Consider the following 21069-nt stretch of genomic DNA (forward strand, 5'->3'; position numbering starts at 1 on the left):
TGCAGCGCAATAACCACACACACGAGCTGCTGCTTCTTCATATTTACAACTGTACTGCGCATTTATCAATAACTCTTTCATATTCCCACTGTTCTGCCTGAGAAACACACACACCAACACATCCACGACAGAGTTTCAGTTAATGCATTCATTATTCATGTAGTCCCAAACACACACAAATAAGTATAAGTAAAAAAATAAATAAAAAAAACTTTCATTTTACAAACATAAGCAGAGTGAACGTGATACAAATTAAATGCAAAAGACAATTAAATAATGATGGATTTAGGCTGATTCTGTAATATTTAATATTACTGCGGACAGTTGTTAGTTTTAGCAGTTGTTGCGTGTCATCTCGTCTGTGGTGAACGTGATGCAGAGCTGTGGGAGGGATTAAGAGTTGAGAAGATTATTGTAAATCTTTCTATCACTCATTGACAATTACAGCATTATTATCTGTATTTATGAAGTATAAAAGCTAAAGGCAAAGAACTTGTAGGCTACTTGTGATCGTGTGGGATTATAAGGAAAGATGGTTTAATACAGTGGGATTATCTGACAGGACACCACAGGTGAGTCTCCATTAGTTTTTATGTATACGCTCCTCATTTAATACTAAACCCTCATAAATATCATCAGATTTACTGTAACTCTGAAGGACCCTTTCTTCATTAGGGATAATTAATGCACATTTAATGTGAACAAAACTGAATCTGATTTGAATCCACATCACTTTAAACATCATATGAATCAAGTCTGACTTAAAGGTGCTAGAAATAAAATAAATAATTACTGTAATAATAAATGATTACTTATTCACCCAAGGATGCACTGATCAAATGTGACAATAAATACGCTTATAATGTAACAAAAGATTAATGTTGCTTTTTTAAAATTTATATTAATCAAAGAATACTTAAAGAATTTATGTGATGGTTTCCACAAAAATATGAAGCAGCAAAAACTGTTTTCAAGAAATATTTCTTGAGTAGCAAATTATGTGGAAATTAAAATGATTCATGTCAGGGCTGAAACTTACAGTAGCACCAATACGGTGGCACCATCTGGTTTGGTAGCATCAACAATAATTAATTATTAATGATACTATTATTTATTATATTACATGTTTTTTTTCTCTTGGAACTGCATATTTCACAGTAGCTTGAGGTGTTTACACGACAACAATGTAGTAAAAATGGAAAAGTTTTATTTTTGTACAGATGACAACATATTTAAAAAGAAATCATTGTTCACACAGATCTGCAAAAACGACTTAAAATGCCAGGTCAGCAGTTGGTGGTCATTTTGTAAGAAAAGACTACACACCAGCGCACATATGCATTCTTTTACAGAACACTCGCTCCTAACACACGTGCATGTCGGTATCGGTTTCAGAAAATTGCACTTTGGAATCTTTTTTTAAAAGTTTGGTTTTACACATTTGCTACTGTAAGTAACGCCAACAAAACACCATTATAAATGAATGGCCAAAACTTTAAAAAAAATCTGTTTTTAGTTGAAAACGGTGTCGTGTAAATGACCCCTGAGATGCGGATGTACATTTATTTTCATTAACAAAACATTAATAATCTGTACAAATTAACAACTTTTATAGGGTACAACTTAAATACTTTGACTGAGTTAGAACTCTACTCTTATTAAAATTGTTCTTCCATAGCATCATATATTTGTAGATCATGATAACCACTGGAAAACTCATGTAGGCTATGGTATGGCACGACCTTACTACGAAAAAGTAACTATATCGTGTCTGTGGTATTTGTTATAAAATAAAATAAAAACAGTAGCCTAAACACATTTTGTATAAATGCACAAAATGCACAAAAACTGCTCATTTATAATAACAAATTCACTCATTTAATACATGCCTACATTAATAACTGTCAGGAATTCTGAACGAGAGAGACCAAACGCAGAGATTAGCGAAAACTAATTATTGACAGGACAAACGGTAGGGAAGTGCACACGACAGGAGAACTGCAGGTGCTGCTCAAAAAACCCCTCCTCAAGTCTGTGACCCGGAAACCGATCGAGCTCAGCCATCTTGAAGGACTTCTCGATTCTCTAACTGAGGAGTCGAGGATCGAGGAGTGAGGAGTGAGCGCTTCCAGAGGAGTCGAGGATCGAGGAGTGACAGCGCTTCCAGAGGAGTCGAGGAGTGAGGAGTGAACACTTCCAGAGGAGTCGAGGATCGAGGAGTGACAGCGCTTCCAGAGGAGTCGAGGATTGAGGAGTGACAGCGCTTCCAGAGGAGTCGAGGAGTGAGGAGTGAACACTTCCAGAGGAGTCGAGGATCGAGGAGTGACAGCGCTTCCAGAGGAGTCGAGGATCGAGGAGTGACTGCGCTTCCAGAGGAGTCGAGGAGTGAGGAGTGAACACTTCCAGAGGAGTCGAGGATCGAGGAGTGACAGCGCTTCCAGAGGAGTCGAGGAGTGAGGAGTGAACACTTCCAGAGGAGTCGTGAGCAAGGAGTGAGGAGTGAGCGCTTCCAGAGGAGTCGAGGAGTGAGGAGTGAACACTTCCAGAGAAGTCGAGGATCGAGGAGTGACAGCGCTTCCAGAGGAGTCGAGGATCGAGGAGTGACAGCGCTTCCAGAGGAGTCGTGAGCGAGGAGTGAACGCTTCCAGAGTCGAGGAGTGACAGCGCTTCCAGAGGAGTCGTGAGCGAGGAGTGAACGCTTCCAGAGGAGTCGAGGATCGAGGAGTGACAGCGCTTCCAGAGGAGTCGTGAGCGAGGAGTGAACGCTTCCAGAGTCGAGGAGTGACAGCGCTTCCAGAGGAGTCGTGAGTGAGGAGTGAACGCTTCCAGAGGAGTCGAGGATCGAGGAGTGAACACTTCCAGAGGAGTCGAGGAGTGAACACTTCCAGAGGAGTCGAGGATCGAGGAGTGACAGCGCTTCCAGAGGAGTCGAGGATTGAGGAGTGACAGCGCTTCCAGAGGAGTCGAGGAGTGAGGAGTGAACACTTCCAGAGGAGTCGAGGATCGAGGAGTGACAGCGCTTCCAGAGGAGTCGAGGATCGAGGAGTGACTGCGCTTCCAGAGGAGTCGAGGAGTGAGGAGTGAACACTTCCAGAGGAGTCGAGGATCGAGGAGTGACAGCGCTTCCAGAGGAGTCGAGGAGTGAGGAGTGAACACTTCCAGAGGAGTCGTGAGCAAGGAGTGAGGAGTGAGCGCTTCCAGAGGAGTCGAGGAGTGAGGAGTGAACGCTTCCAGAGAAGTCGAGGATCGAGGAGTGACAGCGCTTCCAGAGGAGTCGAGGATCGAGGAGTGACAGCGCTTCCAGAGGAGTCGTGAGCGAGGAGTGAACGCTTCCAGAGTCGAGGAGTGACAGCGCTTCCAGAGGAGTCGTGAGCGAGGAGTGAACGCTTCCAGAGGAGTCGAGGATCGAGGAGTGACAGCGCTTCCAGAGGAGTCGTGAGCGAGGAGTGAACGCTTCCAGAGTCGAGGAGTGACAGCGCTTCCAGAGGAGTCGTGAGTGAGGAGTGAACGCTTCCAGAGGAGTCGAGGATCGAGGAGTGACAGTGCTTCCAGAGGAGTCGTGAGCGAGGAGTGAACGCTTCCAGAGTCGAGGAGTGACAGCGCTTCCAGAGGAGTCGTGAGCGAGGAGTGAACGCTTCCAGAGGAGTCGAGGATCGAGGAGTGACAGCGCTTCCAGAGGAGTCGTGAGCGAGGAGTGAACGCTTCCAGAGTCGAGGAGTGACAGCGCTTCCAGAGGAGTCGAGGAGTGACAGCGCTTCCAGAGGAGTCGAGGAGTGAGGAGTGAACGCTTCCAGAGGAGTCGAGGATCGAGGAGTGACAGCGCTTCCAGAGGAGTCGTGAGCGAGGAGTGAGGAGTGAACGCTTCCACAGGAGTCGTGAGCGAGGATCGAGGAGTGAGGAGCAGAGGTGGAAAGTCCAGGTTCAGAAAGTAAAAGTCCTCCTCAGTATTTTGTTCCAATCACCTGGATTTGCTAATTAGCACAGTTTTTCAGCCAGGAGATAGAACTAATTAGTGAAATCAGCTGACTGAGTTCATGGGTGGAATAAACATATGGCAGGACTTTTACTTTCTGACCCCTGGACTTTCCACCTCTGGTGAGGAGTGAGCGCTTCCAGAGGAGTCAAGGATCGAGGAGTGACAGCGCTTCCAGAGGAGTCGTGAGCGAGGAGTGACAGCGCTTCCAGAGGAGTCGAGGAGTGACGAGTGACAGCGCTTCCAGAGGAGTCGAGGATCGAGGAGTGACAGCGCTTCCAGAGGAGTCGTGAGCGAGGAGTGAGGAGTGAACGCTTCCACAGGAGTCGTGAGCGAGGATCGAGGAGTGAGGAGCAGAGGTGGAAAGTCCAGGTTCAGAAAGTAAAAGTCCTCCTCAGTATTTTGTTCCAATCACCTGGATTTGCTAATTAGCACAGTTTTTCAGCCAGGAGATAGAACTAATTAGTGAAATCAGCTGACTGAGTTCATGGGTGGAATAAACATATGGCAGGACTTTTAATTTCTGACCCCTGGACTTTCCACCTCTGGTGAGGAGTGAGCGCTTCCAGAGGAGTCAAGGATCGAGGAGTGACAGCGCTTCCAGAGGAGTCGTGAGCGAGGAGTGACAGCGCTTCCAGAGGAGTCGAGGAGTGAGGAGTGACGAGTGACAGCGCTTCCAGAGGAGTCGAGGATCGAGGAGTGAACGCTTCCAGAGGAGTCGAGGAGTGACGCTTCCAGAGGAGTCGAGGATCGAGGAGTGACAGTGCTTCCAGAGGAGTCGTGAGCGAGGAGTGACAGCGCTTCCAGAGGAGTCGAGGAGTGAGGAGTGACGAGTGACAGCGCTTCCAGAGGAGTCGAGGATCGAGGAGTGAACGCTTCCAGAGGAGTCGAGGAGTGACGCTTCCAGAGGAGTCGAGGATCGAGGAGTGAACGCTTCCAGAGGAGTCGAGGAGTGAGGAGTGAGCGCTTTCACAGAAGTCGTGAGCGAGGAGTGACGAGTGACAGCGCTTCCAGAGAAGTCGAGGATCGAGGAGTGAACGCTTCCAGAGGAGTCGAGGAGTGACGAGTGACAGCGCTTCCAGAGGAGTCGAGGATCGAGGAGTGAACGCTTCCAGAGGAGTCGTGAGCGGAGATACACGGTGTTTGCTTTGCGGAAGAGGTTTATCGACTAAACGTGACGCACACTCTCCTCCCCCTTCACATCTGTCACAATAATTTGAATTTATACTTTACCTTTGCAGTTTATATAAACCACACATCTCACATATTTCAACAGGGTATCTTGCTTTATTATTATTTATTATAAATTTCTTAAATAACCAAACTTTAACAACATAAGGGCAGATCCTTTGAGCGCTGCTGATGACGCTGTGAAGTGACGCTCGAGTGATCAAGTATAAAGGAAAGGAAGCGAGGATGCACAAATAAGAATTGAGAAGCACCCTTGGCTGGTCAGGGTTGAGACTCCAAAGATAAGACGGCCAATGATGGAGACAAGGCAGCGGCTCTGGGAACCAGGGGCTTGACAGTTGGTGATGGGACTTGATGGGGCACCAGACTAGCACTAGCAGATGTAGCACCAGACATGACTGGACCTAAAAACAAAGGAGAGTAAAAAACAAAACTACAACCTTGCAGGAAACTAGAGAGAAACAAAATGAGGTTAGGGAGAACTGGAGCAAAATACTGGAACTTGACTAGAGTAAAAACCCAGGAACAAGTGAAACTGAATGCAAAGAACCAGCAAAGTCATGAGGGAAAGGGGCACAATATAAAGGGAGCAGTGCGGATGTGAACACACCCAAGCAAACAAGGACTAGACAAGGGAGCAGGACAAGAGGAGCACATGGCCAACCGAAACAGAGACAGAGCCATGTGCTCAGACACAAGACAAAATAAAAAAACATTGAACAGAGACAAGACTGTAACCGAAACCAACGGACTCTGGGATGACTTGAGCGGACTCGACCGACTCTGGGGCGACTTGAGCGGACTCGACCGACTCTGGGGCGACTTGAGCGGACTCGACCGACTCTGGGGCAACTTGAGCGGACTCGACCGACTCTGGGGCGACTTGAGCGGACTCGACCGACTCTGGGGCGACTTGAGCAGACTCGACTGACTCTGGGATGACTTGAGCGGACTCGACCGACTCTGGGGCGACTTGAGCGGACTCGACTGACTCTGGGATGACTTGAGCGGACTCGACCGACTCTGGGGCGACTTGAGCGGACTCGACCGACTCTGGGGCAACTTGAGCGGACTCGACCGACTCTGGGGCGACTTGAGCGGACTCGACCGACTCTGGGGCGACTTGAGCAGACTCGACTGACTCTGGGATGACTTGAGCGGACTCGACCGACTCTGGGGCGACTTGAGCGGACTCGACTGACTCTGGGATGACTTGAGCGGACTCGACCGACTCTGGGGCGACTTGAGCGGACTCGACTGACTCTGGGATGACTTGAGCGGACTCGACCGACTCTGGGGCGACTTGAGCGGACTCGACCGACTCTAGGGCGACTTGAGCGGACTCGACTGACTCTGGGTAGACTTGAGCGGACTCGACTGACTCTGGGTAGACTTGAGCGGACTCGACTGACTCTGGGACGACTTGAGCGGACTCGACTGACTCTGGGATGACTTAAGCGGACTCGACCGACTCTGGGGCGACTTGAGCGGACTCGACCGACTCTGGGGCGACTTGAGCAGACTCGACTGACTCTGGGGTGACTTGAGCGGACTCGACCGACTCTAGGATGACTTGAGCGGACTCGACTGACTCTAGGATGACTTGAGCGGACTCGACTGAGCGGACCCGACTGACTCTAGGATGACATGAGTGGACTCGACTGACTCTGGGATGACCCGAGCGGACCCGACTGACTCTGGGATGACTTGAGCGGACCCGACTGACTCTGGGGCGACTTGAGCGGACCCGACTGACTCTGGGATGACTTGAGCGGACTCGACTGACTCTAGGATGACTTGAGCGGACTCGACTGACTCTGGGATGACTTGAGCGGACTCGACTGACTCTAGGATGACTTGAGCGGACTCGACTGACTCTGGGGCGACTTGAGCGGACTCGACTGACTCTGGGATGACTTGGGTAGTCACTGCAGATGGACTTTGGAGGTGCAAGGATCTGCCAATCCTTGCGGTGGTGCAGATAATTGGAAAACATCCTCCAAAAAAAATCCAAAATCCTCAGTTGCTCTATCTCCCACTGATCATCCAGACAGAGGTTAAAAGCATCCTTAAGGGCCGCATCATCGTTCTCAAAGGGCCCTTAGCCATAGTCCTGAAGAACTGGACAAGAGGAGCACATGGCCAATACAAACAGAGACAGAGGCATGTGCTCAGACACAAGACAACCAAAGCTGATACATTTTCTGTTTCTGATACAAGCAGCAATGTTTCACTCCGCTATTGACGCGTGTACTGCTTTTGCTTCTTAAGCGCAACAGTAATGTCTAAATGTATAATTTAGTACATAATTTATTGTTCCATTTGTAGCTGTACTGAAAGCGCCAATGGATAATTCACCTCAGATCTTGAAGAAAAAAAAGTGAGAACAAGCAAGTTTGTCAATTGTCAACTCAATGTGTAACCTGGGGCCTGTTTCAGAAAGGAGGTTAAGTGAAAACTCTGAGTATGTTAACCCTGAAATGAGGGAAACTCTGGGTTTTCCGTTTCAGAATGGGAGGTATATCAAACCCGAGAAGGCAGAGTAAGTCAAGCCCGTTTCTGAAAGAGAGGTAACTTATACTCAGAGTCAGTTACCATGGCAACTTACTCTGTGAACCTAACCTGGTCGGGAGCAGGTTTTCTCCGGTAAACCCAGAGTTTCTTGCCATCTCCTCCCCTTTTTTAAAGAGGAAGCGGTGTTTAAACACCTCATTCATTCTTTCTGTACATTTATTCATTGCTGTTTTTACTGTTGTTTAAAAAAAAAATAATTATAAGATGAATATAACTCCTTAACTGGCAACTGAAAATACAGTAGATTAGAGTTACATCATGTAGTTCTAAACAAATTCAGAATTAAACTGTGGAATTTACTGAAAATCACTGCAGTGTGTTCATCTGTGCACCAGAAGTTGATGGACCCTGGGGGGTATATATTATAAATATATTATATTAATAATGTTATTATTAATAATGTTATATTAATAAACATTATATTAATAATATTATATTAATATTTAACATTACCTCTGGCCTCTCTTTGGCAGCAGAAACTGTTTCTTCATCCCCATCATCCTGTGAAGATGAGCATTTGGTTGAGAGCACTTTATAATAGGCCTACTATTTGTCATAATTTCTGGTGTATTGAGTCGGCTACTTACAACTGTCTGGGGTTCTGTTGGGAGAGGAGGCTCCAAAAGACAGATATTAGATATTATTATCAGAATCTGTTGGGACCAACGAAAAACCCAACCCAAAGTAAAATAAATGAAAATATCAAAAATACCCCATATAAAAAATAACATGTCAAATGTTTGTAAAGTCAGGTAGCCTACACCCATGATATGCTCAAGCCTTACCTGATTGAATTATGTTTTTATATTTCATTTTCAGCTGCTGCCACGTTCTTTTAATGCCTGCAGGATTGCACATAGCCTACATGTAAATTAAAATTAGGTAGAATAACTGTTCTTCCAGTTTCACCTCTGATATTATAACAGTTGGGTAAGTTACTCTAAAATAGTTATTAATTACTACTACAAATGACATCTTCAACAGTGTAATTAGATTAATGTAATAATTACTATCTTTAGAAAGTATTGGTCTACTTATTATTAATTACTAAGTCCCATATCAACCTCAACCACTTGAACAATACAACGAGGAGAGACATGAAACTGCACTTCTAATGCTTTCAAATTAACAATATACAAATGCATGAATTATTCTTGAATTGACCAAAGTGTGTAGAGGGAGAAGGTTACTGTCAGGATTCCACCTTCACATCACTCTCCATTACCTCCCAGATCATCACTGACTCCTCCCACTCCTTCAATCACCCGTTCACACTCCCCTGATTACTGATTCCCATCACCTGTGACTCATCACCAGTTCCCTTTAATAGCCAGTATTCACCTCACCTCCGTTGTCTGATCTCGTCATTACTTGACCACAGACCCACCGTGAACACTCTCCTATGCTAACCCGCTACTTACCCGAGCTTACCTGCATTCCTCCTCGGATCCCATCGTCTCGTCTCAGTCCAGTCATCAAGGCTCCTTCTCTTCAACTCCCTCTCCTGGATCCACACCTGAATACACATCACGGAATCAATCATTCAGCTAAGACTCTCCATATTTGCCATAGACTGTCTCACTTACCATTCCACTGTGTGTCCGCAACTGCATTGTTCAATAAAAGTGTGTTTACAACTTACGTCATCTCTCTCCGTGTTTCAAACCCTGACAGAAGATCAGACCAACAACATGCAATCGGATACACGAGACGCTGTTCCTCACCCAGTGCCCACCGCATCAGCGTCTGCTTCAACCAGTCCATCCCCGGATCCACTTCCGCATTCACCCGCTGCTTCGTTCACTGCCTCTTCCAGTCCCATGGCCAAACCAGCGCCTTACTCCGGCGAGGCGGAGGATTGCAGTGGGTTCCTCCTCCAGGTATCTTTATATTTCACTATGAATGAACAACAATTCCATAATGACGCCGCCCGCGTGGCTTTCATCATCTCGTTACTCACCGGTTCCGCCCTCCAGTGGGCTCAATCTCTTTGGAATTCCAATTCTCCGACCATTCGTGTATGCAAGGATTTTATTCAACACTTTAGGGATGTGTTTGGACAGTCCGTGGCTTCCCTCTCTATCCACGATCAGCTGTTCCATCTAAAACAAGGCCGTTCTTCGGTGACTGAATATTCCCTTCGATTCAGAACCCTCGCTGCTGCTAGTGGATGGAACGAACCCGCTTTAATTACTGCATATCGTCAAGGATTAACTCCGAAGATCCGTCAGCTGGTCGTGGTTTACGATGACGTCATGGGCATAGAAGCGCTCATTCAGAAAACTATCAGAGTCTCTCAACTACTAACTGCTTGTGACGTCAATATACCCACTGCACTTCCTCCGCCCCCGGCGTCCCAACCTGCTCATCTTACTCCTCCAGCACCTATTCCTATGGAAATTGATTCTTCTCGACTAACCCGTTCTGAACGACAACGAAGAATGCAAGCCCATCTCTGTCTATATTGTGCTTCTGACAAACATCTACTCAACAGCTGCCCCATTCGACCTCCGCGCCTTGCGGTAAGCTCAATCTACCATCCTCCTAGCGTCGAACATCTTATCAAAACTCAAGTCCATCTAATAACCCCTAAATTCTGTTTCCCCGTACAAGCCCTCATTGACTCCGGTTCCGCGGGAAACTTCATCTCCTCCCAATGTCTCCAGAAGATGAATCTGAACAAGAAACGACTTGAGTACGATCTCGCTATTCATACCATCCAAGGTAAACCGCTAGGAAGGGGTCGAATCCGTTACAGTTCTCCCATGTTAACTCTGCAGATTGGATGCTTACACACTGAGGAGATCTCTTTTATGGTGCTGGAGGAGTCTACAGCCGAAATCATCCTGGGACGCCCGTGGTTAATACAACATCAACCCCATCTCCACTGGAAGACCGGTGAAATCCTCCAATGGGGTTCGGACTGTCATTCTTCCTGTCTAACCACTATCACCAAGGTTACCCCTTCTCCGTCATCCGCTGAAATAGAGAGTCCTTCCTCAGAAGTTTCTTCGGATATTATCCCTCCATCCTCGTCTGATGTCTCAGAAGTGTCACTGCATTCCACTTCTGTGGAGAGCCCTGAGACTCAACGTCAGTATGAAATTCCAGTGGAGTACCGGGCGTTCCAGGACGTATTTAGTAAGGCGCTGGCCACCAAATTACCACCACATCGACCATGGGACTGCGCAATCGACTTGCTACCCGATCCAACTCTACCTAAGGGCCGTATCTATCCTTTGTCCATCCCGGAACAGAAGGCCATGGAGGAGTACGTAGAAGAGGCATTACAGCAAGAGTTCATCCGACCATCTATCTCCCCTGCCGCTTCGAGCTTCTTCTTCGTGGCCAAGAAGGACGGAGGCTTACGGCCGTGCATCGATTACCGTCAGCTTAACTCTCAGACAGTGAAGTTTCGGTATCCTCTTCCTCTGGTCCCGGCTGCTCTGGAACAGCTCCGAGGCGCCCAAATCTTCTCCAAGTTAGACCTTCGAAGCGCCTATAACCTCATCCGTATCCGCCACGGAGATGAATGGAAGACCGCCTTCGTGACTCCCTCCGGTCACTATGAATATCAGGTGATGCCCTTCGGACTGTCAAATGCTCCAGCAGTATTCCAGGGGTATATGAATGAGATCCTTCGCCCCTTCCTCAATCGCTTCGTGATCGTCTACATCGACGATATACTTATATACTCATCTTCCCAGGCTGAACATCATCATCATGTCGTTCAAGTGCTCCAGAAACTACGCGAGCATCAGCTTTTCCTCAAACTGGAGAAGTGTGAGTTTAACATCACTACTGTTCAATTCCTCGGTTATATCATCAGCCAAGATGGAATCCAGATGGACCAGAGGAAGGTGGAGACCATTCTAAACTGGCCCTTACCATCTACTGTAAAGGAACTCCAGCGCTTCCTAGGATTTGCCAACTTCTATCGACGTTTCATTCAAGATTACAGTCAACTCAGCTCTCCACTTACCACTGCTCTGAAGGGTCGGCCCAAGTCTCTGTCCTTATCACCTGCGGCTCTACAGGCCTTTCAGTCGCTCAAGGAAGCCTTCTCTTCTGCTCCAATACTCACTCACCCTAATCCTGATCTACCATTCATCGTGGAAGTCGATGCTTCATCCTCAGGAGTGGGGGCCGTTTTGTCTCAGCGGCAGGGGGATCTCTCCGTACTTCATCCATGTGCCTTCTTCTCCAAAAAGCTTGCCCCGGCGGAGTTAAACTACGATATCGGGAATCGTGAGCTACTGGCTATTAAGTTAGCCCTGGAGGAATGGAGACACTGGCTGGAGGGAGCTAACCATCCGTTTGAGGTCATCACGGATCATCGAAACCTGGAGTATCTACGAGAAGCTCGTAGACTAAATCCGAGACAAGCCCGTTGGGCCCTCTTCTTCACTCGATTCGACTTCAAGGTGTCATATCGTCCAGGCAGCAAGAATTGTAGAGCTGATGCTCTTTCCAGAATTCATCAAGTCCCTCACGAAGATAGTGAACCTGTGCCTATCCTCCCTCCAGCCTTATTTCTCAGTCCGATTGTGTGGGACATTGACAATCAGATCCACCAAGAAAACCGTCTCCATCCTGCTCCGCCGGGAGGTCCAGAAGGGAGTACCTTTGTACCGGAACATCTAAGAACTCCTCTTCTGGACTCAGCTCACTCCGTACCGGGCTCTGGACATCCGGGTAGCAAGCGTACCCTCTCGCTTCTCCGTCAACGGTACTGGTGGCCAACCATCTCCGAGGATGTAACAAGGTTCGTCAAGGGTTGTTCAGTCTGCGCCATTGTCAACACCCCGAGGAGACTGCCAGAGGGTAAATTGGTGCCCCTTCCGATTCCTCAGCGTCCTTGGTCCCATATCGGTATCGACTTCATGACCGACCTTCCTCCATCTGATGGTTTCACCACGGTACTTGTAGTCGTTGATCGTTTCTCTAAGGGCTGTAAATTAATCCCTCTACCAGGACTGCCGACTGCTCTGGAAACCGCCGAAGCCCTCTTCCAGGGAGTCTTTCGTAACTTCGGAATCCCGGAGGACATCGTCTCTGACAGAGGTCCCCAATTCATCTCCAGAGTTTGGCGTGCCTTCTTTCAGCTCCTCGGGGTCACTGTCAGTCTCTCTTCCGGATACCATCCTCAGACCAATGGCCAGACTGAGCGCAAGATCCAGGAAATCGGTCGCTTCCTAAGGACCTACTGCCACCAGTACCAGGACAGCTGGAACCGTTACCTTCCCTGGGCTGAGTATGCTCAAAACTCTCTCCGACAAAGCACCACTGGTCTTACTCCCTTCCAATGCATTCTCGGTTACCAACCTCCTCTGTTCCCCTGGTCTGGGGAGTTATCTGAGGTTCCAGCTGTCGACTTCTGGTTCCAGCAGAGCGAGGGGGTATGGGACTCAGCTCACGTTCATCTCCAACAGGCAATAAGGAGACACAAGACCCAGGCTGATCGTCGAAGACTACCAACTCCCTCTTATCAGCCTGGGCAGAAGGTGTGGTTGTCCACCAGGGACATTCGTCTCAAGTTGCCATGTCGTAAGCTGAGTCCTCGATTCATTGGACCTTTCCCCATCGAGAGGCAGTTGAACGAGGTCACCTACAGACTTACACTCCCAAGGCAGTATCGCATCTCACCATCCTTCCATGTGTCATTGTTAAAACCGTACGTTGACCCTGTCCTTCCTCTTCCTTCAGATACACCTGCCATTGACGTACCTCCTCCTCCTCCGGTGCCTGTGGAGGATGAGCCCATCTATAGGATCCGTTCCATCTTGGACTCCAGGCGGCGAGGTCCCCGTCTCGAGTACCTCATTGACTGGGAGGATTACGGGCCGGAGGAACGTTCTTGGGTGCTGCGCGACGACGTAATGGATCCCACTCTCCTTTCCCAGTTTCACGAGGAACATCCCAATCGACCAGCACCCAGAGGTCGGGGTAGACCTCGCCGCCGACAGCATCCTTCACAGGCGTCAAGAGCCGCTTCGGGAGGGGGGGGTACTGTCAGGATTCCACCTTCACATCACTCTCCATTACCTCCCAGATCATCACTGACTCCTCCCACTCCTTCAATCACCCGTTCACACTCCCCTGATTACTGATTCCCATCACCTGTGACTCATCACCAGTTCCCTTTAATACCCAGTATTCACCTCACCTCCGTTGTCTGATCTCGTCATTACTTGACCACAGACCCACCGTGAACACTCTCCTATGCTAACCCGCTACTTACCCGAGCTTACCTGCATTCCTCCTCGGATCCCATCGTCTCGTCTCAGTCCAGTCATCAAGGCTCCTTCTCTTCAACTCCCTCTCCTGGATCCACACCTGAATACACATCACGGAATCAATCATTCAGCTAAGACTCTCCATATTTGCCATAGACTGTCTCACTTACCATTCCACTGTGTGTCCGCAACTGCATTGTTCAATAAAAGTGTGTTTACAACTTACGTCATCTCTCTCCGTGTTTCAAACCCTGACAGTTACATTCAAAATATACCTTTTAAAAATGTATGTTAAATCCACTATTGTTTTATACAGAATTGTTCTATAGTCTATGCAGTAGCCTATTTAATGTAGGCTAATTATAATACATCAGATTTTATTTTAAATTACAGAAGAATTAAGAGTAATTCCTTTAATTAAATTACAATATTTAGATTACTTGGTAATTACTTACACCCAACACTGTATAACAGTAATTCCTCTTTGTGTCTGGTGCTGTTGCCATGGTGACTCATAATATCTGCGCTCCATTGATAATGGCTTTTTATAGTTATGGTGCACACGCTCAACTCAGAGTCAGTCAACTTAGAGTTGATTGAACTAACTAATTTCAGCTGTTCTGTAACCGAAAACTCAGAGTTTCCCATCTCAGGGTAAGTCAACTCAGAGTTCAAGTTTTAACTCAGAGTTGGTTGAACCTCCTTATTGAAACAGGCCCCTGTAGTAACTAGTCTTATAAACATCCAATTTGTTGATCTCCAAATCTGTTTTTAATTACTTCATGACCATTAATACTTTAAAGGTAACCCTAAAAAGTTCCATTAAAAAACCTGGGTTATATCTGTGTCCTTGAAATCATGTGCCTTTAAGTAGCCTTTCATGGGTTATGAAAAAATATATTCTTACTTAGCACTTACTTATGCTCTCTCCACAGAAGGCCAAAGATGGAGTCCCAAAACTCCTCCAGATGCTGTAAGAACCTCTTCATCGCAGTGGCTTTGATGACATTTTTCTCAGCAATATTCTACATGTACTATGAGCCGACAGTAAACTGGTTAAACTGTCCAGCCGTTCCCAAACATGAAGTCTGCGGAAACATCTGCATCAACGCTCTTAAGATGCCAGATCAAATCCAACTAGTGAACAACACCTGTATAGTAAACTTCACCTCTGTCAGACACCAGTTAACACAAACAGAAGCGCCTTCATCGCAGGGAGACGATCTAGACACCATTCTCCTGATCTGGATGTTTCCTTTTGGGCAACCGTTTGATTTAGGACTCTGTAGTTCAATGTACGACATCCACGGCTGCCACTTGACAGCCGACAGGAGTCAGTTTAATAGAGCACATGGCATTTTTTTTCATCACAGAGACATCAATGGGGACTTGTCCAACATGCCGAAACTGCCACGACCTCCATTCCAGAAATGGGTCTGGATGAACATGGAATCTCCCAGCAATTCAGGACAGCGTTCAAATCTAAACAATCTGTTTAATCTGACGGCAACTTACAGACAAGATTCAGACATCATGGTCCCTTACGGGAGAATCTCAGTGGAAAGTGGTGGAAAGAAACATGATGAAATCCCGCATAAGAATAAACTTGTTTGCTGGATTGTAAGTAACTGGAACTCAAACTATGAGCGCTCAAAATACTATACAGAGTTAACAGAACACATTAGTATAGAAACCTACGGAAATCACTTCAACAGGCGCATTAGTGATCAACATTATTCAGATGTGGTGTCCAGCTGTAAATTCTACCTGTCCTTTGAGAACTCCATCCATAAAGACTACATTACAGAAAAACTGTACAACCCTCTATCCCTCGGCACTGTTCCCGTGGTCCTCGGCCCACCCAGAAAGAACTACGAGGAATTCATACCCGGAAGTGCCTTTATCCATGTGCATGACTTCACCTCCCCCAAAGAACTAGCTGAACATCTCAAGCTTCTGGACCAAAATGATGATTTGTACAGGCAGTACTTCACCTGGAGGGAACATCTTGTTGCAAGTGGATCCTTCTTTGGTCTTGAGCACGCCTGTCGGGCTTGCGATCACATCAGAAGAAACAAGAACTATAGAGTAGTTAATGATCTCAACAGCTGGTACTGGGGTTGACAACTGATGTTATCAATAGACTCAGTCATAGCAGATGCCCTTTTTCGTTATGGACGAGAACTTGGCTGTGAGGGATACACTATAAAAAAGTTTTAAAAAAAGTTAAAATAAAGAAAACAGATGCTTGATTGATTTCGAGTTCTCTTTCTGACAATTAATTCTTGATTTCTTGACCAGCATAATTTAGCAAGAAACATTAATGTCATAAACTGCGTTTCCACCAAAATTACCCAGAACAATTTGTCCCAGGAACTTCCCCCCCCCCAGCCCCATTGCATGCTCCACTGCGGTCTAATGGCGCTTTTCCATTACCAGTACCAGCTCAACTCGGCTTTTCGCTCCGTTTTCCATTGCAGATCGTACCTCTACAATAGTACCTGGTCATCATAGCGACGCGACACACACCCACTACCCACACACACAGGACAATGGAGGAAATCGAGTGTATGCTGTTTTACATAATATTAGTAATGGGTATATCACGCAATCTCTGGCCAAACTATTTAAAAATGTCGGGGTTATTCAGGATACTCCGTCTGGCTAGTGTGTGAATAGTGACGATTCTCTCTGACCAATCAGCAGTCTGCCGTGTTTTCACGTCACATTTTAGTATCGCCTCAGCTCGTCTCGGCTCGCTCAGAACCTCGTCGGAGGCGATACGAAAAAAAGTACCTGGAAGCAGGTACCGGTACAACTTTTACACAGTGGAAAACCAAACAAAGGCGAGTCGAGTCAAGGCGGGCCGAGCTGGTACTGTGTTGTGCAAAAGCGCCATAAAGTACCGTGAAGATTAGGCACATTAGTCCGGGGATGTACCACTGCTCTCACCACAACACATTTTTTCAAAATGGTGGTTGAAATGAAATGCTGCGTAGAGTCAACCAATCAAAATCAACCAATCAAATCATAAACTCAACTAATCAGCATGTTCAACGCCCAAGTCCCACCCCCGAAAGTTCCTGAACTTTGATAAAGTATTAGCTCGTAAGCAGAGACTTTCTGAAGGGGACATTTTTACCCGGAGAAATTTACTTTATTTAGACCCTGGTTCCTGCGGTCAAACACACTGAGTACCAGCCCAAAGTCCAGAGTTCTTGGAGATAGTTTCTGCGGTGGAAACGCGGCTATAGTAAGGCGGTGCAATTAATCGATTTCGGCTTCCAACTATTATGAAAATGCGATAATCGAGATAAAATGATAATTGTGCCCCATTCCGTTCCTTTTCTTTACAGCGGTGCGTTTTCACTCCTTAAAAGCCCCGACTTAACACGCGAATCAGTAAAACCATGTAACGTGACGTGCTTTACAGTGGAGACTATGCTGTTTATATTTTACATTTGATTATTCAATATCTGGTCAAGGTAGCTGAATACTTACAGAGTTGAATGAAAAAACTTAAAGCACTGTTTGTTTCATTTGTATAATTTTTCTGTTATATTTGCACTATTGTTTGCTATTTTTTTGTTATTTTTTTTGTTAAATAAATTACTTTATTTCATAATCATGTTAAATAATACAATATTGACCTAAATAATCATGATTATGATTTATGCCATAATCAAGCAGCCCCATGTCAGTCTTATATAAAGTTTTTATACAAAGCAAACTGCAATGAAGGGAACATTTTAGCAAAACAAAGATGTAAGATTAAACCATTCTTTTCAATGCAATTTGTCGGTTCGACATTATAAATAAATGATTTACACACATTTGTTTTGTGCATATGAAGGCCTACTGAATTATCCTCGTTGCTCTTGTCATTAAAGTAAAGTTTGCTTTTACTGGAGAGCTATTATTTGTGGGTGTCTGTCCTATCTGAAAAACTGCTATTGAGATCAATGGAAATACTAATGCAAAACTGCATAGCTCTCTCTGGGTAGCACAACCCTCCTTGCAACGCTCAAATAAACCACAGAGTGTGTGTGTGTTGCTGTAGTTACCGAGGACGACTTAAGCCATTATCTTACTTTTATTTATAGCTGAGAAGGCGAAGACTTGTTATCTTGATTGCAGAGTTAAATGTGTTAAGTGTTTAACTCATTTAATGTGTTAAGAACATGTTGCCACTTCAACTAAGGCATAAGGACTTGGGTTCACACTATGGTTAGTTCAGGGTTGCCAACTCATGCATTTGCCGTGAGACACACTTTCAGGCTCTGTGCCCGGTTGCATAAAGCACCTTAAGTGAAATTTTCCCTTAAGTTTGCCCTTATGTTTCCCTTAAACCTAAGGGTGTTGCAGAAAAATACCCTTAAGTGTTACTTAACGGTTTTTTTAAGTGAAACGTCATAAACACTTAGAATTTCCCTTAAATGCTGTTTTTTCACTTAAGTAATCCCTTAAAAAGCGTTAAGTGTTGCATAAAACCCCTTAACGGTAATTTCCCTAAGTATAACTTAAGGTTTGGAAATCGTAACCTTAAGAGTAACGCGGACAAAAAATAAGACGACATGGCTGAATTTATGGAATGAGCTGAAGATAATTATGTGCCAAGAATAATTTTTAGGGATAGGGAGAACCCTATTGTTGCATGAATACCGTTTTGATCGACGCGCAATATTTGACATCACTAACAAACTAGTACGGCGCCCTTGACCGTGTCACACATCGCAACCACTCTTTACCTGCGGTGTTACAACTGCTTATAGCACTGCGTTTTTTTGCAACTGGGAGTTTTCAGACGATAGTGGGAGATGTTTTCCACGTTCATAAATCGTCTGTCAGCAGAGTGGTTCACCGGGTTGCGGGGGCTATTTCCGGCTATTTCCCGCTTGTGTTAGTGTTTTGCGTATCTATGGCAACAACAGACTTTTATAACGTGAATCCAGGATCGCTGTCGTGAAACACTTAAATGTTTCCCTTACCTAAGAGAATCGTTTAAGAGATTATATGCAACACCCTTAAGTTATTCTCTTAGGTAAGGGGAAATCGCCCCTTAAGTGTCATACTTAAGGGAAAAACTTAAGGTGCTTTATGCAACCGGGCACTGGCATTTTTGGTTAACATTGCAGCATAGTGTGCATTGATTATTACGTCGAAGACATTTACAGTATCATTTTATTCTGGGAGAGTGATGGAGAGACAACATTAATGTTTTTCTGTATTCCTTACTTATTGGTCACACTCATACTCATCGGTGGTCAAATGTGACCATACACATTAAAACATTTTTAATTAAATAAATGTTCTATATTTTAGTTCAATAATTTTTATTTAATATTTTGAGGAGATCTTTTGGTATTAAAAACTATTTGCGCAACAATTATGGTTCATTAATGACACCATAATTTTTATTTAATTTTTATATATATATATATATTACAATTAGAGAAGTATTTAAGGTTAAAATGGAGAAAAGGGTTTTAAATTCCAATGCAAAGAGGCAAATTAAGAGTCATTTTGTGGCCAGAAAAATATTATTTTTCATTTGTAATGCCATGGTTTACCCACGAGACCCAGTTTGGCTCTTTAATAAATAATATACATGTATCTACTAGTCTAGTTGCTCATGAGTATTGCAGGTCATAACTGCTTACTTATGTTTAGGTTTTGCATTTGAATAAATATTTAGACACGATCAAACACTAGATTTTTCAAATGATATATTTAAAAAAGTTAATAACTTGTATCCTATTATATTTTAATGATACTCTTATAAGCACACACAAGTGAATATTAACGAAAGCAAGAAAATACTGAATTTAACCCAAGAAAAGTAAAATAGTGCTAAAAAGGCAAACTGCATTCAACAACATATTTCCCTTATATGTACAGTAGGCTATACATGTGAACTGACGGTGAATCAAGACTGAAATTGACAAAAGTAGTATGTCAGAATTCTCAGTACGGTGTCAAAAGTACCCAGCCGACACACTTCTTCCAGCGGGATTCTGAAGTGCGTATATGATGGACACTACTATCCCATGAGGCCACGGGAGAGGACTTGTGAATGGCAGTGAAGGGACAACTGGTGGGTCACTTGATAAGGGCAACATGGCGAATGTACTGTATCCAGATTACATTCATACTATATAGAACATACTTTTTTTTAGTTGTCATGAATTAATTATTCAAAATAAGTACCTACTCAAGAGAGCATGTGATTTCGGACGCAGCCGCTGTGTCCCGATTCAGAGGCTGCATCCTTCAAAAGGCCAGGGGCCTCATTTATAACCGTTGCGTACGCACAAAACAGGCCCTGAAAGAGGCGTACGCCACTTCCAACGCATAAGTTGTGATTTATAAAAACAAACTTGACGGGAAAATGTGCGCACCTGTGCAAACTCTGACCCATGCGTACGAACGTTTTGGAGATGGAGCAGTTTGGCGACACCGATGGTGAGCTGGAGTTAAATGTCTTTTTGGTCACTTTTAGACAGAAAATCTAAAGAAAATTAGACATATACAGAAAGATAATACAAATATAATTTCACTCACCAAGCCTATCACTTGAAGCAAATATGCATACCTTAAATGTTCGCGCCAGCGAGCGCGTTGGACCGTTTAGTGAAACTGACGCATAGCCTAACGGCAGATGAAGTAAAACCGTAAATCTTCATCATGAGTCCCAATCATAAATACTGTGCATGTTCACCATAACAGTTTAAATAAAAGAATGATTTAAACTATGTTTTACTTCTGATATAAACATAGATTAATCTCATTCTCATTAATGGAGTTAAACACTTAAACTAGCCTACATGAAATTTATACTGAAAAGTAAAAAAAAAAAAAAAAAGTATATATATAGGCCTATTCAGAGCGGCAGAGAAGATTGCGAAATTGCAGGCACGGCTCGAAATGGCTGTTATTTCAAATAGCGTAGCATATTTTAAACTAATTGGTTAACCGGTTTCAACCGGCTAATGAGGCTCGGTGGTCTGTGAAGAATTTTTTTAGTTTTCGCCATCCCTACATCTGACCAATCAGAGCAGAGAAGACCAATCACAACAGACTGGGCCATCTGGCCAA

The 21069-nt window shown here is 45.0% G+C and overlaps 1 protein-coding gene across 1 annotated transcript; it reads left to right on the forward strand.

Moving 5' to 3' along the window:
* Nucleotides 1-375: 375 nt before the first annotated feature.
* LOC306987249 (4-galactosyl-N-acetylglucosaminide 3-alpha-L-fucosyltransferase 9-like) lies at nucleotides 376-17877 on the forward strand. Its single transcript, XM_079591360.1, has 2 exons — nucleotides 376-572; nucleotides 14910-17877. Exon 2 carries the CDS (start codon nucleotides 14920-14922, stop codon nucleotides 16096-16098), a length of 1179 nt encoding a protein of 392 aa, XP_079447486.1. The 5' UTR covers nucleotides 376-572; nucleotides 14910-14919; the 3' UTR covers nucleotides 16099-17877.
* Nucleotides 17878-21069: the final 3192 nt, after the last annotated feature.

The sequence above is a fragment of the Phoxinus phoxinus genome, assembly GCF_949152265.1.
Source record: "Phoxinus phoxinus genome assembly, chromosome: 19".
In the NCBI taxonomy this organism is placed as follows: domain Eukaryota; kingdom Metazoa; phylum Chordata; class Actinopteri; order Cypriniformes; family Leuciscidae; genus Phoxinus; species Phoxinus phoxinus.

What these genes read in the sequence shown, in the direction of transcription:
- LOC306987249 (XM_079591360.1), top strand. Translation starts at nt 14,920, where the DNA reads ATGGAGTCCCAAAACTCCTCCAGATGCTGTAAGAACCTCTTCATCGCA.